The 17,345-nt window shown below is 48.7% G+C and overlaps 1 protein-coding gene across 6 annotated transcripts in view; it reads right to left on the reverse strand.

The window, feature by feature from the left end:
- Positions 1-17,345, reverse strand: part of LOC134970257 (golgin subfamily B member 1-like) — a 375,865-nt gene that overhangs the window by 207,628 nt on the left and 150,892 nt on the right. For 4 of the 6 annotated variants that reach the window (XM_063946251.1, XM_063946249.1, XM_063946248.1 and 1 more), the window contains 3 exons: positions 16,109-16,222; positions 15,242-15,551; positions 2,164-2,273 (listed from right to left, as the gene is read on the reverse strand). In XM_063946251.1, the coding sequence (XP_063802321.1) occupies positions 2,164-2,273; positions 15,242-15,551; positions 16,109-16,222 (534 nt within the window). The remainder of the gene's footprint in view (positions 1-2,163; positions 2,274-15,241; positions 15,552-16,108; positions 16,223-17,345) is intronic. The other 2 variants (XM_063946253.1, XM_063946252.1) reach the window with 1 other exon arrangement.

Here is a 17,345-nt window from a genome sequence, read left to right on the forward strand (position 1 = left end):
TACAAAGCACAGGGCTGAGCATGGCAGAGATGCAGAATTACAGAGCACAGGTCTGAGCATGGCAGAGATGCAGAATTACAAAGCACAGGTCTGAGCATGGCAGAGATGCAGAATTACAGAGCACAGGGCTGAGCATGGCAGAGATGCAGAATTACAAAGCACAGGTCTGAGCATGGCAGAGATGCAGAATTACAAAGCACAGGTCTGAGCATGGCAGAGATGCAGAATTACAAAGCACAGGGCTGAGCATGGTAGAGATGCAGAATTACAGAGCACAGGGCTGAGCATGGTAGAGATGCAGAATTACAGAGCACAGGGCTGAGCATGGCAGAGATGCAGAATTACAGAGCACAGGTCTGAGCATGGCAGAGATGCAGAATTACAAAGCACAGGTCTGAGCATGGCAGAGATGCAGAATTACAGAGCACAGGTCTGAGCATGGCAGAGATGCAGAATTACAGAGCGCAGGGCTGAGCATGGCAGAGATGCAGAATTACAGAGCGCAGGGCTGAGCATGGCAGAGATGCAGAATTACAGAGCACAGGTCTGAGCATGGCAGAGATGCAGAATTACAGAGCACAGGGCTGAGCATGGCAGAGATGCAGAATTACAGAGCACAGGGCTGAGCATGGCAGAGATGCAGAATTACAGAGCGCAGGGCTGAGCATGGCAGAGATGCAGAATTACAGAGCGCAGGGCTGAGCATGGCAGAGATGCAGAATTACAGAGCACAGGGCTGAGCATGGCAGAGATGCAGAATTACAGAGCAAGGTTACACAGTGCCTATATAAATAATAATAATAATAATAATAATAATAATAATGTCAGCAAAATCCTCACTTTTTGTCACATTGTACCCCAGAAAAAAAAATTAGGTCAAACTTATTCCAGCTTTATGTACACATTTCCCCTTATAACATTCAACTAAAGAAAAAAAAGGCAACAGTTCTTAAAGTTATTAATAAACAGGGTTGGAAAAGCGATCGGTTTCCTCATCTCATACTGCGTGGAGCCGTCTGCTGCAGTTACAGCCATTGGTCTCTACCAGCTTCAGCACTTACATTGAGGAATATCTGCAAATTCTTATTTGCAGAATGGTTCACGTTCAAGCGGCGATGTTCATCCACAGATTTTCTATTGGACTTACAATACTTCTTTCTCGCCGCTCTGCCATATAGGCCAGCGTTGTGTAACGCTTGTGAGACAGTTGTTACATGATCAGCCACAGACTTGTAAATCCTTCAAAGTTGCCAATAGCCTCTTTGTAGCGGTATCCGGCCTCTAGGTCGACAGTAACTAGGTTGACAGGGTCTTTCACATTTTTTGAGCTTTTGCATACTTTCCGATCCACGTGGACTACGATTGGGAATAGTAACCTGTGCAGAGTGCAGCGGTAGCGGAGCGAGGGGACACGGTGCACTAATTGTGGTTCTCTGTTACTGTACGGTGAAAACGGCAATAAAAAAAAACACTCATGTCGACCTTTTGACCTGACGACCTAGAGTCCCTGTCGACCTACAAACCCTGTCGACCTAGTTACTGCCGACCTTGCATACCACACCCTTTGTAGCTTCCCTGCTCAGTATCCTCCAGTTTGGAGGGACGACCCAATGTAGGCAAGGTGTGTATGGTGCCATACGCTTTCCATATGAAAGTTTTTTACTGTACTCAGAGGGAAGAATAAAAGCCCTTGACATCTTTTTGTATCCTCATAACTTTTACCTTTCAGCAGCTTTACCCCAAAGCCTCTGGTGCAGCAAGTGTACGGGCAGAACGATGCGCCGATATATCTGTAGACGGCGTTCACAGACCTATCGCTGGTACACAATGGCTGATGGACCATCGATATATCGGTCATTCAATTGAACAGCCGATATATCGGGAAGTGCGTACACAGTACTAGGGTATGATCCAAACCAGTTATTTTAGTAATGAAATTATATTACTTGTTAGGATTTTCTGCCAATGTGAATTATAATGTGTAAACATAGCTGGGAGAAATGTTATTTCATTTATTTTATTTTCCCAGGGTGCAATGTGACAGAAGGAAATGATTGTGACAGGGAAGGATGATGCGCTGTTATTCTATCAGGTCTGAGAATCAGGCAGAAGTAGGAAAAGGAAAAAGGTTCTGAGAGATGACAATTTAGAGGGTACTTGTACAATTTTCAGATCTTCTTCCAATTGCCTGATTCTGGATTTTGACCATGCCTTCAATTTAAGGAACTTAGCCTCTGATTTACTTGCCTCTTCTTTCTTCAACTTTACTTCACCTACAAAAAAAAATACTTTATTAAAAGCAAATAAGGAGATTTATGGTAAGAACTTACCTTTGTTAAATCTCTTTCTGCGAGGTACACTGGATTCCACAGGGAATAACATCGGGATGTAGAGTTGGATCTTGATCTGAGGCACCAACAGGCTAAAAGCTTTGACTGTTCCCAGGATGCATAGCGCCGCCTCCTCTATATCCCCGCCCCCAGGCACTGGAGCTCAGTTTTGTTAACCAGTCCAATGCAGTAGCAGGTAAAAGAGACGACAACAGTTAGTAGCCACATATAACTATATTCTTACGACTGGAGAAGGTACCACCGGCTGATGCCATACAAACCCAAAGAAGCTAAGTGCGTCAGGGTGGGTGCCCTGTGGAGCCCAGTGTACCTCGCAGAAAGAGATTTAACAAAGGTAAGCTCTTACCATAAATCTCCTTTTCTGTAGCGGGGTACACTGTGATTCCACAGGGAATTACATCAGGGATGTCCTAAAGCAGTTACTCATAAGAGGGGTCGCACTGTAGCGGGCACAAGAACCTGGCGTCCAAAGGAGGCATCCTGGGAGGCGGAAGTATCAAAGGCATAGAACCTTATGAATGTGTTCACTGAGGACCACGTAGCCGCCTTACACAAATGTTCAAGGGTCATACCACGGCGGCCCACCCAAGAAGGTCCAACAGACCGAGTAGAATGGGCTTTGATGGTAGCTGGAGCTGGAAGGCCAGCCTGTACATAAGCATGTGCAATCACCATTCTAATCCATCTGGCCAAGATCTGCTTATACGTAGGCCAGCCACGTTTGTGAAAACCAAAAAGAACAAAGAGAAAATCAGAACTCCTAAGCGAAGCTGTTCTCTTCACATAAATACGGAGAGCCCGTACCACATCCAAAGACCGCTCTTTGGAGGATAAACCAGGAGAGACAAAGATCGGAACCACAATCTCTTGGTTAAGGTGGAAAGATGACACCACCTAAGGCAGATAATCAGGGCGAGTTCTAAGAACCGCCCGGTCCTGGTGAAAAATCAGAAAGGGTGACCGACAGGACAAGGCACCCAAGTCGGAAACCCGTCTAGCAGAGGCAATAGCTAGCAAAAACAAGACCTTAAGAGTAAGCCACTTAACATCCACAGACTCAAGAGGGTCAAACGGAGACTCTTGCAAGGCATCCAGAATAACAGACAAATCCAAAGGAGCCACAGGAGGAACATAGGGAGGTTGAATATGTAAAACACTCTGAGTGAATGTATGAACGCAAATTTTCTCTGAAACCATATCGACAAGGCAAAAATATGAACCTTGAGGGAGGCCAGACGAATGCCTAAGTCCAGGGCCTGTTGCAGGAAAGCCAAGAGTTTGGCAGTACTGAACTTGTATGCATCATAATTCTTAGCCGCACACAAGGTGAAGGAAGAATTCCAGACCCTATGATAAATCCGAGCAGAAGCCAGCTTACGGGCCTTCAACATAATTTGAGTGAACGCCTCAGAAAATCCTTTGGCCCTCAGAACTGAAGCTACAAGAGCCGCGCCGTCAAAGCCAGTTGGGCCAGATCCTTTTAGACACAAGGGCCCTGAACGAGGAGGTCTGGGCATTGCGGAAGTAGAAGAGGACGCTCTATCGAGAGACCCTGTAGGAATGAGAACCAATGCCGTCTGGGCAACGCCGGAGCGATTAGAAGTAGTATTCCTCCTTCTTGCTTGAACTTCCTTATTACCCTGGGCAGGAGTGACACCGGAGGGAACACGTATGGCAGCCGAAAGTTCCATGGAATTGCCAGCGCGTCCACGAACGCTGCTTGAGGATCCCTTGTCCTTGCTCCAAAGACCGCAACCTTGTGATTGTGTCGAGACACCATCGGGTCCACATCTGGTAGGCCCCACTTGTCCACTAGAAGTTGAAAGACTCCTGGATGAAGGCTCCATTCTCCGGCGTACATGTCCTGACGACTGAGGAAGTCCGCTTCCCAGTTGAGGAACCCCGGAATTAACACTGCCGATATGGCTGGCAGATGGTGTTCTGCCCAAAGAAGAATCTTTGACACTTCCATCATTGCCATGCGGCTTTGAGTGCCGCCTTGATGATTATGTACGCCACCGTGGTGGCATTGTCTGGCTGTACTTGAACAGGCCTGTTTTTTACCAGAGGCAGGGCCAGTTTCAAAGCATTGAACACTGCCTGCAACTCCAGAATGTTTATCGGGAGGAGAGATTCCTCCCTGGTCCACAGACCCTGAAGAGAGTGCTGCTCGAACACCGCGCCCCAACCCCGCAGACTGGCATCCGTCGTTAGAAGGACCCAGTTGGAGATCCTGAAGGGACGACCCCTGCTCAATTGCTGGTCCTGTAGCCACCAGGTCAGTGACAGGCGAACCTATGGAGTCAAGGAGATCGTGCGAGTCCTAATCCGGTGAGGCAGGCCATCCCATTTGGAAAGGATTAATTTCTGTAGAGGGCGGGAATGAAATTGAGCGTACTCCACCATGAGTCAAAAGGCACACGTGGATGAGATAGGAAGCATCTTATCTTGTCCTGAAGTTTCAGGACTTTCTCTGGAGACAAGAACAACCATTGGATGTGAGTGTCCAATAATGACCCCGGGTGCACCATGCTCTGAGCAGGGACCAGTGAGGATTTCTTCCAGTTGATGAGCCACCCGTGGGCTTGCAGGAATTGGACCGTCAGTTCCAGGTGACGGAGGAGAACCTCTGGAGAGTTCGCCAAGATCAGTAAGTCGTCCAGATACGGCAGGATCCTGACACCCTGATGGCGTAGCAGAGCCATCATGACAGCCATGACCTAGTTGAAGATTCTCGGTGCAGTGGTCAGACCAAAAGGTAATTGCCAATAGCAAACCGCAGGTATTGCTGATGCGACATGGCAATAGGTATATGCAGGAAAGCATCCTATATGTCCGGAGATACTATATAGTCCATGGGCTCCAAAGCCAGAACAATAGAGCAAAGAGTTTCCATATGGAATTTGGAAACCCTCACAAATTTGTTCAAAGACTTGAGGTTGAGAATGGGCCGGGAAGACCCATTCGGTTTCGGAACTAGGAACAACGTTAAATAGTACCCCCTGAGTCTCTAGACCAGAGGCACTGGCACTATCACCCCTGCGTCCAAGGAGGGATTGTACCACCGAATGGAAAGTTTTTGCTTTTACCGGATCCGAAGGGATGTTTGTTGAGCAAAACTGGCGAGGGGGACGTTTCTTGAAAGAGATTGTGTATCCGTGAGTGACGATTTCCTTTACGCAGGCATCTGAAGTCGTCTGTAACCATACCTGAGCAAACCGCAGAAGTCGGCCTCCCACCCTGGGGTCCCCCAGGGGGAGGACCGCCCCGTCATGCAGCAGGCTTGTCTGTTTTGAAAACAGGCTGACGTGCAGCCCAGGAACGTTTAGGTTTGGGCTTAGTGGATTTGGAAGTACGAGCCTGTTTCGGGTACGCCTGACCCTTTGCTTTACTTGGAGGTCGAAAGGAGCAAAAGGAAGTACTTTTAGCCTTCGTAGCTGAGGGATTAGTACTAGGCAGACAGGCCGTCTTAGCGGATGCTAAGTCAGCAACAATGTTTTTGAGATCTTCCCCAAAAAGGATATTTCCCTTAATGGAGGTCACCTCCAAGTTCTTTTTATAGTCCAGAGCTACAGATCAGGGCCGCAACCAGAGAATCTGGCGAGCCAGAACGGACGTAGTAGACGCTTTGGCCGCCAGGACACCGGCATCAGATGCCACCTCCTGAATATAATGAGAGGCTGTAATAATATATGAAAGACTCTGTCTAGCATTATCAGGAAAATCAGACGGTAGCTCCGCTTCAACTTCCTGAATCCAGGCTTCAATAGCCTTTGCAGCCCAAGAACCCGCAATAGTAGGCCTATGCACAGCTTCTGCAAGAGTGTAAATAGACTTCAAGCAACCCTCCACACGCTTATCCGTCAGTTCCTTCAGAGAGGTGACGGTAGTGACAGGCAGAGCAGATGACACCACCAGATGCGCGACCTGTGAGTCCACCGGTGGCGGTGTTTCCCAATTTTTACTTAACTCCGCAGCGAGGGGATAAAGAGCTAGCATATTCTTAGACAGGGAGAATTTCTTTCCTGGATACTCCCAGGATTCCTGACGTATGTCAACCAAATGGTCAGAATGGGGTAAAACTAATTTAGTAACCTTCTGACGCTTGAACTTATCAGGTTTCTTAGAGTTATCTGGAGGTTCTGCGTCATCATCAATTTGAAGAATCAGTTTGATAGCATCCAAGAGGTCAGGAACATCCACTTGTGTAATAGATTCCCCATCAGAAGCCTCTGCATCAGTGTCTGAGGGGTCAGTATATACGCCATCTTCATCGGATGAAGTATCCGAAACATGTGTGGATTGTGTGGAAGTAATGGCCTGCTTAGAGGACCCCTTGGTCCTAGGCGGGCGAGGGTTAGGTTCTTTTTAGCCAAATACTGATTTAATTGCTGTAACTCAGTGGATAGATTATCTGCCCATGGCGGATTAACTGCAGGGACAATATGTGGCTGTAATGGCACAGGAGGTCCCACAGGAGACGCAAGTCTAGTTACTAGCGTAATCAGCAAATTAGAAAAAGCAGCCCAAGGTGGGTCTTGGTGTGCCACCTGTGCTGCAGACTGACTGAGGGGTATAAAACCCCCAAGTACCTAGACCCTCAGCTGCAAGGTTTTCCCCAGATAAATCCATGGCGTCAGCACTGCATGACGCAGGATCAGCCATGGATCTACCGCCCTGTTTAGCAGACATTGTTGGGAAGCGTAACCTTAGGGCGCAATAGTACAATATAACCAGAAAAAGTACCTGACAAAAAAACCCTGTATGTGTGACTGCAAAGCAGAGCATAAACAGAGAATTTAAGAGGCATATGGTGACTGAAACACACAGAGAAAAAATAAGATTTTACTTACCGGTAAATCTATTTCTCGTAGTCCGTAGTGGATGCTGGGGACTCCGTAAGGACCATGGGGAATAGACGGGCTCCGCAGGAGACTGGGCACTTTAAGAAAGAATTTGGATACTGGTGTGCTCTGGCTCCTCCCTCTATGTCCCTCCTCCAGACCTCAGTTAGAGAAACTGTGCCCGGAAGAGCCGACAGTACAAGGAAAGGATTTTGGAATCCAGGGTAAGACTCATACCAGCCACACCAATCACACCGTATAACTTGTGATAAACTTACCCAGTTAACAGTATGAACAACAACGGAGCATCAGATCAACCCTGATGCAACCACAACATAACCCTTATTTAAGCAATAACTATATACAAGTATTGCAGAATAAGTCCGCACTTGGGACGGGCGCCCAGCATCCACTACGGACTACAAGAAATAGATTTACGGGTAAGTAAAATCTTATTTTCTCTAACGTCCTAGTGGATGCTGGGGACTCCGTAAGGACCATGGGGATTATACCAAAGCTCCCAAATGGGCGGGAGAGTGCGGATGACTCTGCAGCACCGAATGAGCAAACACAAGGTCCTCCTCAGCCAGGGTATCAAACTTGTAAAACTTTGCAAAAGTGTTCGAACCTGACCAAGTAGCTGCTCGGCAAAGCTGTAATGCCAAGACCCCTCGGGCAGCCGCCCAAGAAGAGCCCACCTTCCTTGTGGAGTGGGCTTTTACTGATTTTGGAAGCGGCAATCCAGCCGCAGAATGAGCCTGCTGAATCGTGTTACAGATCCAGCGAGCAATAGTTTGCTTTGAAGCAGGAGCACCCAGCTTGTTGGATGCATACAGGATAAATAGCGACTCAGTTTTCCTGACTCTAGCCGTTCTGGCTACATAAAACTTCAAAGCCCTGACCACATCTAGTAACTCAGAATCCTCCAAGTCACGAGTAGCCACAGGCACCACAATAGGTTGGTTCATATGAAAAGATGACACCACTTTTGGCAGAAATTGTGGACGGGTCCGCAATTCTGCCCTGTCCATATGGAAAACCAGATAGGGGCTTTTATGTGACAAAGCCGCTAATTCTGACACACGCCTAGCTGAAGCCAAGGCTAATAGCATGACCACCTTCCACGTGAGAAATTTTAACTCCACGGTTTTGAGTGGCTCAAACCAGTATGACTTCAGGAAACTCAACACCACGTTAAGATCCCAAGGTGCCACTGGAGGCACAAAAGGGGGCTGAATATGCAGCACTCCCTTTACAAACGTCTGAACTTCAGGAAGAGAAGCCAGTTCTTTTTGAAAGAAAATGGATAGGGCCGAAATCTGGACCTTAATGGAACCCAATTTCAGGCCCAAAGTCACTCCCGACTGTAGGAAGTAAAGGAAACGGCCCAGCTGGAATTCCTCCGTAGGGGCATTCCTGGCCTCACACCAAGCAACATATTTTCGCCATATACGGTGATAATGTTTAGCCGTCACGTCCTTCCTAGCCTTTATCAGCGTAGGAAAAACCTCATCCAGAATGCCTTTTTCTGCTAGGATCCGGCGTTCAACCGCCATGCCGTCAAACGCAGCCGCGGTAAGTCTTGGAACAGACAGGGCCCCTGTTGCAACAAGTCCTGCCTTAGAGGCAGAGGCCATGGGTCCTCTGTGAGCATTTCTTGCAGATCTGGATACCAAGTCCTTCTTGGCCAATCCGGAACAATAAGTATTGTTCTCACTCCTCTTTTTCTTATGATTCTCAGCACCTTGGGTATGAGAGGAAGAGGAGGAAATACATAAACCGACTGGAACACCCACGGTGTCACTAGTGCGTCTACAGCTATCGCCTGAGGGTCTCTTGACCTGGCGCAATACCTCTGTAGCTTTTTGTTGAGGCGGGATGCCATCATGTCCACCTGTGGCAGTTCCCACCGACTTGCAATCTGCGTGAAGACTTCTTGATGAAGTCCCCACTCTCCCGGGTGGAGGTCGTGTCTGCTGAGGAAGTCTGCTTCCCAGTTGTCCACTCCTGGAATGAACACTGCTGACAGTGCTCTTACGTGATTCTCCGCCCAGCGAAGAATTCTGGTGGCTTCCGCCATCGCCACCCTGCTCCTTGTGCCGCCTTGGCGGTTTACATGAGCCACTGCGGTGATGTTGTCTGACTGAATCAGCACCGATTGGTCGCGAAGCAGGGTCTCCGCTTGACTTAGGGCGTTGTATATGGCCCTTAGTTCCAGGATATTGATGTGAAGGCAAGTCTCCTGACTTGACCACAGACCTTGGAAATTTCTTCCCTGTGTGACTGCCCCCCACCCTCGGAGGCTTGCATCCGTGGTCACCAGGACCCAGTCCTGAATGCCGAATCTGCGGCCCTCGAGAAGGTGAGCACTCTGCAGCCACCACAGGAGAGACACCCTGGCCTTGGGGGATAGGGTGATCAGCCGATGCATCTGTAGATGTGATCCGGACCACTTGTCCAACAGATCCCATTGAAAGGTCCTCGCATGGAACCTGCCAAAGGGAATGGCCTCGTATGATGCCACCATCTTTCCCAGGACTCGCGTGCAGTGATGCACGGACACCTGTTTTGGTTTTAATAGGTCTCTGACCAGTGTCATGAGCTCCTGAGCCTTCTCCATCGGGAGATAAACCCTCTTCTGGTCTGTGTCTAGAATCATGCCCAGGAAGGGCAGACGAGTCGTAGGAATCAACTGCGACTTTGGAATATTTAGAATCCAGCCGTGCTGTTGTAACACTTCCCGAAAGCGTGCTACGCTGATCAGTAACTGCTCTCTGGACCTCGCCTTTATGAGGAGATCGTCCAAGTATGGGATAATTGTGACCCCTTGCTTTCGCAGGAGCACCATCATTTCCGCCATTACCTTGGTAAATATTTTCGGTGCCGTGGAGAGACCAAACGGCAACGTCTGGAATTGGTAATGACAATCCTGTACCACAAATCTGAGGTACGCCTGATGAGGTGGATAAATGGGGACATGAAGGTATGCATCCTTTATGTCCAGAGACACCATAAAATCCCCTCCTTCCAGGCTTGCGATGACCGCTCTGAGCGATTCCATCTTGAACTTGAACCTTATCAGGTATATGTTCAGGGATTTTAATTCAATATGGGTCTGACCGAACCGTCCGGTTTCGGTACCACAAACATGGTCGAATAATAACCCTTTCCTTGTTGAAGGAGGGGAACCTTGACCACCACCTGCTGAAGATACAATTTGTGAATTGCAGCTAACACTATTTCCCTCTCTAAGGGGGAAGCTGGCAGGGCCGATTTGAGGTATCGGTGAGGGGGCATCTCTTTGAATTCCAGCTTGTATCCCTGAGACACAATCTCTAGTGCCCAGGGATCCACCTGGGAGTGAACCCACTTGTGGCTGAAATTTCGGAGACGCGCCCCCACCGGGCCTAGCTCCGCCTGTGGAGCCCCAGCGTCATGCGGTGGATTTAGTGGAAGCCGGGGAGGACTTCTGTTCCTGGGAACTAGCTGTGTTGTGCAGCTTCTTTCCTCTGCCCCTGCCAAGAAAGGACGCACCTCAGACTTTCTTGTCTGTTTTGTGATCGAAAGGACTGCATTTGGTAATACGGTGCTTTCTTAGGTTGTGAGGGAACATATGGCAAAAAATTTGACTTTCCAGCAGTAGCTGTGGAGACCAGGTCCGAGAGACCCTCCCCAAACAACTCCTCACCCTTGTAAGGTAAAACCTCCATGTGCCTTTTTGAGTCGCCATCGCCTGTCCATTGCCGAGTCCACAGGACCCTTCTGGCAGAAATCGACAGTGCATTTATTCTAGAGCACAGAAGGCTAATGTCTCTTTGAGCATCTCTCATATATAGGACAGCGTCTTTTATATGCCCCAGGGTCATTAATATAGTATCCTTGTCCAAGGTATCAAGTTCCTCAGATAAGGTATCCGTCCATGCTGCTACAGCACTACACACCCAGGCCGACGCAATTGCCGGCCTTAGTAAGGTACCTGAATGTATATAAATGGACTTCAGGGTACCCTCTTGCTTTCTATCCGCAGCATCTTTTAGGGTGGCCATATCCTGTGACGGCAGGGCTACCCTCTTGGATAAGCGTGTGAGAGCTTTGTCCACCCTAGGGGAGGATTCCCAGCGTAACCTGTCCGTTGGCGGGAAAGGATACGCCATAAGCATCCGTTTGGAAATCTGCAGTTTTTTATCTGGAGATTCACAAGCTTTTTCACATAACTCATTTAGCTCATGTGAAGGGGGAAAGGTCACCACCTGCCTTTTTTCCCCATACATATGAACTCTCTTGTCAGGGACTGGGGTTTCCTCTGTGATGTGCAACACATCCTTTATTGCTAGAATCATATAACGGATGGCTTTAGCCAATTTAGGCTGTAACTTTGCATCATCGCCATCGACACTGGAGTCAGAATCCGTGTCGATATCTGTGTCAACAATTTGGGATAGTGGGCGCTTCTGAGACCCTGACGGCCTCTGCGACATAGGATCAGGCATGGGCTGAGACCCTGACTGTCCTAAGGTTTCAGCTTTATCTAACCTTTTATGCAAGGAATTAACATTCTCATTTAAAACCTTCCACATATCCATCCAATCAGGTGTCGGCGCCGTCGGCGGCGACCCCACATTCATTTGCTCCCGCTCTGCTTCCACATAGCCTTCCTCGTCAAACATGTCGACACAAGCGTACTGACACACCACACACACAGGGGATGCTCTTTTTGAAGACAGTTCCCCCATAAGGCCTTTTGGAGAGACAGAGAGAGAGTATGCCAGCACACACCCCAGCGCTATATGTCCCAGGAATCACACAGTAACTTAGTGTTAACCCAGTAGCTGCTGTATATAATGTTTTTGCGCCTAATTTATGTGCCCCCCCTCTCTTTTTACCCTCTTCTACCGTGAATCTGCAGGGGAGAGCCTGGGGAGCTTCCTCTCAGCGGAGCTGTGGAGAGAAAATGGCGCTGGTGAGTGCTGAGGAAGAAGCCCCGCCCCCTCAGCGGTGGGCTTCTGTCCCGCGTTTCTGTGTAAAATTATGGCGGGGGCTCATGCATATATACAGTGCCCAACTGTATATATGCCCAACTTTTGCCAAGAGGTCCTAATTGCTGCCCAGGGCGCCCGCCCCCCCCCCCTGCGCCCTGCACCCTACAGTGACCGGAGTATGTGGGTTTAATGTGGGAGCAATGCAGCTGTGCGCTACCTCAGTTTGAATACTGGAGTCTTCTGCCGCCGATTTTGAAGTCTTCTTGCTTCTTTCACCCGGCTTCTGTCTTCCGGCTCTGCGAGGGGAACGGCGGCGCGGCTCCGGGATCGGACGACAAAGGGTGAGATCCTGTGTACGATCCCTCTGGAGCTAATGGTGTCCAGTAGCCTAAGAAGCAGGACCTATCTTCAGTGAGTAGGGCTGCTTCTCTCCCCTCAGTCCCACGATGCAGGGAGTCTGTTGCCAGCAGATCTCTCTGAAAATAAAAAAAACCTAACAAAATACTTTCTTATAGCAGGCTCAGGAGAGCTCACTAAGTAGCACCCAGCTCGTCCGGGCACAGATTCAAACTGAGGTCTGGAGGAGGGGCATAGAGGGAGGAGCCAGAGCACACCAGTATCCAAATTCTTTCTTAACGTGCCCTGTCTCCTGCGGAGCCCGTCTATTCCCCATGGTCCTTACGGAGTCCCCAGCATCCACTAGGACGTTAGAGAAATACCAAAATAGTATATCCTGTGAAACACTATATTATATGAGAACCCTTATGCACTTAGCCCCCCTCAGGGAACAGAATATAGGGATAGCAATATGTGTGAGATACACGGAATAGAGACCACACAGCAGCTATTGGCACACACAGTCACATGTGCAATGCAGAAATGATCACAAACAACAATAAAACTGCACTAGACTAGCAATACTAAGTAACTGGACTAATAAGTAAAGCTACGTATGTATATAGATATAACAATGCACAGTAAACACTGGATGTATATCAAAGGGTACTTGTACTAAATATCACTATAGTTATGCACTTGTTCTTAACTAACGCTGTCTAAACGACATGTAGAATACTTAAGTGTCCTGTAAATGCACAGCGCTGATGATGCAGGCGGCTTTACAGAGGAGACATCACCCAGCAGTCCCAGGATCAGCGTAGCTGTGTGTATTGGCCCCCAAAAGCTAACAGGGAGTGAGGGAGAAGAGAGATGCAGCTACGGGGTGGGAACATTTGCAGTAAATGGCGCCTGGGGCTGCGGGAGGGGCTACAGGTCAGCGCCCTTTCCCCTTTGCTGGACTTCACCACCTGGTACTGCGGGGCCTATAGAAAACGTATTATGAGAATCCGACCTGTGCCCCTTGCCCTGGTGGTCGAGTGGGATCCCTGAACGGCCAGTGTCCACGCCAGTGCACGCGGTCCCTCTCCAAAGACCGCGCCGGATCACGATTTCAGCGGGTCCCGCCTGGGGGACCCTCTTACCTCCTCCCAAAGATGCGATCCAGGAGAGCAGCGTCGGAAGTGTGCCTGAAGTGACCGGAGCCCTCCGCTGTAAGTACCCGGCGCTGCTGGGGTAGGTGAGGGAGTCGCAGCATGATATATCAAACTGACATATAGCACTTCTAAGTGCCTGTGCTGCGGCCCTTGAAGTCTTCTTTTCTTCAAAAAGCTCTTTTCAGGGCTGCACTGCAGGGCACCAACTTACAAACTGAGCTCCAGTGCCTGGAGGCGGGGATATAGAGGAGGCGTTGCAGTGCATCCTGGGAACAGTCAAAGCTTCAGCCTATTGGTGCCTCGGATTAAGATCCAACTCTACACCCAATGTTATTCCCTGTGGAATCCAGTGGACCCCGCTGCAGAAAATATATTTATTAATGGATGATCACTGAATCCCCCTAAAGTAGCTAACTGCACTTTAAAGATTGGGTATAGAATGTCCAGAGCTCCTGATTTACACAACGGGGGGTAATTCTGACTTGATCGCAGCAGGAATTTTGTTAGCAATTGGGCAAAACCATGTGCACTGCAGGGGGGTGCAGATATAACATGTGCAGAGAGAGTTAGATTTGGGTGGGTTATTTTGTTTCTGTGCAGGGTAAATACTGGCTGCTTTATTTTTACACTGCAAATTAGATTGCAGATTGAACACACCACACCCAAATCTAACTCTCTCTGCACATGTTACATAAGCCCCCCCTGCAGTGCACATGGTTTTGCCCAACTGCTAACAAAAATCCTGCTGTGATAAACTTGGAATTACCTCCAACATTTCTAAAAGTGCAAAACACCTTGTCGACCCACTTTATTCCCCGTCATGGGTGTCCTCTAATGGATATAAGAGAAAAATCGTTATATACATATTTTTATTAATTTTAAGCATTGCTTAAGAATTTGGCTCAGCGACTCTTAAGGTCAACCCTGCTGCACAGCCAACGGCCAATATATCGCTAGATACTGTATATTGGCACATCAGTGTGTGTGTACAGGCGGTCGGGCAGCCGGCGGTGACTGACAGCTGAACTGGGCGGGCGTGTGTATATGCCCGCCCAGTTCATGACGTCAGTCCTCGACGGATCGGGCAGTGTGTATGCACAACGCGATCTGGTTTTAGATCTGCAGATATATATGTAGGTGTGTACCCAGGGGTGTGGTGTGGTATGGTATGCCGGCGGCCGGGCTCCCGGCAACCAGCATACCGGTGCCAGAAGCCCGGCCGCCGGCATACCGACAGCGTGGCGAGCGTAAATAAGCCCCTTGCGGGCTCGCTGCACTCGCCACGCTGTGGGCACGGTGGCGTGTTACGCGCACCACACTATTTATTCTCCCTCCAGGGGGGTCGTGGACCCCCACGAGGGAGAAAAACTGTCGGTATGCCGGCTGTCGGGATTCCGGCGCCAGTATACTGTGCGCCGGGATCCCGACAGTCGGCAACCTGAAGACCACCCGTACCCAGCATAAGAGAAGCAGCTTCACGGCATTAACACAGAGGTTTTTATAACTTTCAGGATAACAAGACTCATATAGCTACTAATGCTACCACACCCGTCCCTATAAAGCTTCACTATTACCTTGTAACTTGAATATTGCAGTGTCTGTGGTCTGTGCAGACCCGGCTGGCATTTCTCCTGGGCTCGCCAGCCCTTGCAGCTGACTCTGAAGTTGCTGTATAGTCTGGAACTTCTCCTGGATTTCCCCCTGGTGCTTCTCCTGGATTGACTGCAATGCTGAGTTATGCTGGAGACTGAGTGTGCAAAGCTCGGCCTCGTACTTCTCCATCATGTCTCTGAGCTGGGCTCTCATTACATGCTTCTCTGCGTCTAGCTTGGACTGCAAGTTCTCTTTCTCAGACAGGTGACGCCTGCACTTTTCATTCATTTCCTGTACAATAAAGAACAGTGATGTCACAGCATGGCGAGCGTAGACTACAGCTGTAAGCAGCGCCTTGATCATCTATTGCATGTATCTATCCAATGGCAGCATTTAGCATCATCTGTGACATTATCTCCAAGCGTTCTATAAGCTGGTGTGTATGTCATGTCTTCAGAGAGAAGGAACACAAAATGATGCACCCTGAGCTGGCTCCTTCTGCCCCAGCATATGTAATATCATGACATCATGGAAGAGGCAGTTGGGGATCAGGAAGTTGAGTGCCGGGTGCGTCACAGAGCTCTCCAGGCTGTTGTTCCAGGCAAACATAAGTGCCATGGAGGGAGCAAAGGTGTTGCCCCCAGGTTAATGACACCGGTCGCACACCCCTAGTTAAGGCACTGTTAGATATTACAGGGACGGGCCAGACAGTCCTAAGGCTTCATAACAGTGGCTGTTACCCAGAGCCAGTAAACTAAGCAGGACTGCTACAAAGAGGACAGGCATTTTTGTGCCTCCTAATATGTATTGTTGCGTTTAATATATTTCACAGAGATAACCTCACTTACCTCTAGCTGCTGATCTTTACTATCAAGTTCCTTTTGTAAGACATCAATCACTTGGTTCTTTCCTAGTAATACCTCTTCCTCCTCGTGAAGCTTTTGTTTTAAAGCCTTGAGAAGCTGTAAGCACAAATAATTCTATATAATACACAAGAGGTGATAGTGGTAAGTTATAGCATCAGACACTGTGAGTTGTGTATTGTAAGGAATACTGTACCTCAGAGTTGTGGGACCTGTATAAGAGCACTCTACATGAGCTGGTGACTTCTATCATCTTTATAATGTACAGCATTGGACAATGTAAATTCCATCCCACCCCGCATGCACAGCTTTGAGAATCTTCTCACATTATGGCTGAATAGGTGTAACTGGGCGCTCAGACGTAAGATGCACTTGAACCGTTTAAGTCACGCACATGTCAACAGAAATGAGACCTGGATATAGTTGGATCTCTTGCGCCAAGGATAGGGTGGTTCAAGACCACACTACTGATGAATGCGGCTTTAAAAATAAGAATTTACTTACCGATAATTCTATTTCTCGTAGTCCGTAGTGGATGCTGGGGACTCCGTCAGGACCATGGGGAATAGCGGCTCCGCAGGAGACAGGGCACAAAAATAAAGCTTTAGGATTAGGTGGTGTGTACTGGCTCCTCCCCCTATGACCCTCCTCCAAGCCTCAGTTAGGATACTGTGCCCGGACGAGCGTACACAATAAGGAAGGATATTGAATCCCGGGTAAGACTCATACCAGCCACACCAATCACACCGTATAACTTGTGATCTGAACCCAGTTAACAGTATGACAAACGTAGGAGCCTCTGAACAGACGGCTCACAACAATAACAACCCGAATTTGTTTGTAACAATAACTATGTACAAGTATTGCAGACAATCCGCACTTGGGATGGGCGCCCAGCATCCACTACGGACTACGAGAAATAGAATTATCGGTAAGTAAATTCTTATTTTCTCTAACGTCCTAAGTGGATGCTGGGGACTCCGTCAGGACCATGGGGATTATACCAAAGCTCCCAAACGGGCGGGAGAGTGCGGATGACTCTGCAGCACCGAATGAGAGAACTCAAGGTCCTCCTCAGCCAGGGTATCAAATTTGTAGAATTTTGCAAACGTGTTTGCTCCTGACCAAGTAGCAGCTCGGCAGAGTTGTAATGCCGAGACTCCCCGGGCAGCCGCCCAGGATGAGCCCACTTTCCTTGTGGAATGGGCCTTGACAGATTTAG

The sequence above is a fragment of the Pseudophryne corroboree genome, chromosome 11 (assembly GCF_028390025.1).
Source record: "Pseudophryne corroboree isolate aPseCor3 chromosome 11, aPseCor3.hap2, whole genome shotgun sequence".
NCBI classification, from domain to species: domain Eukaryota; kingdom Metazoa; phylum Chordata; class Amphibia; order Anura; family Myobatrachidae; genus Pseudophryne; species Pseudophryne corroboree.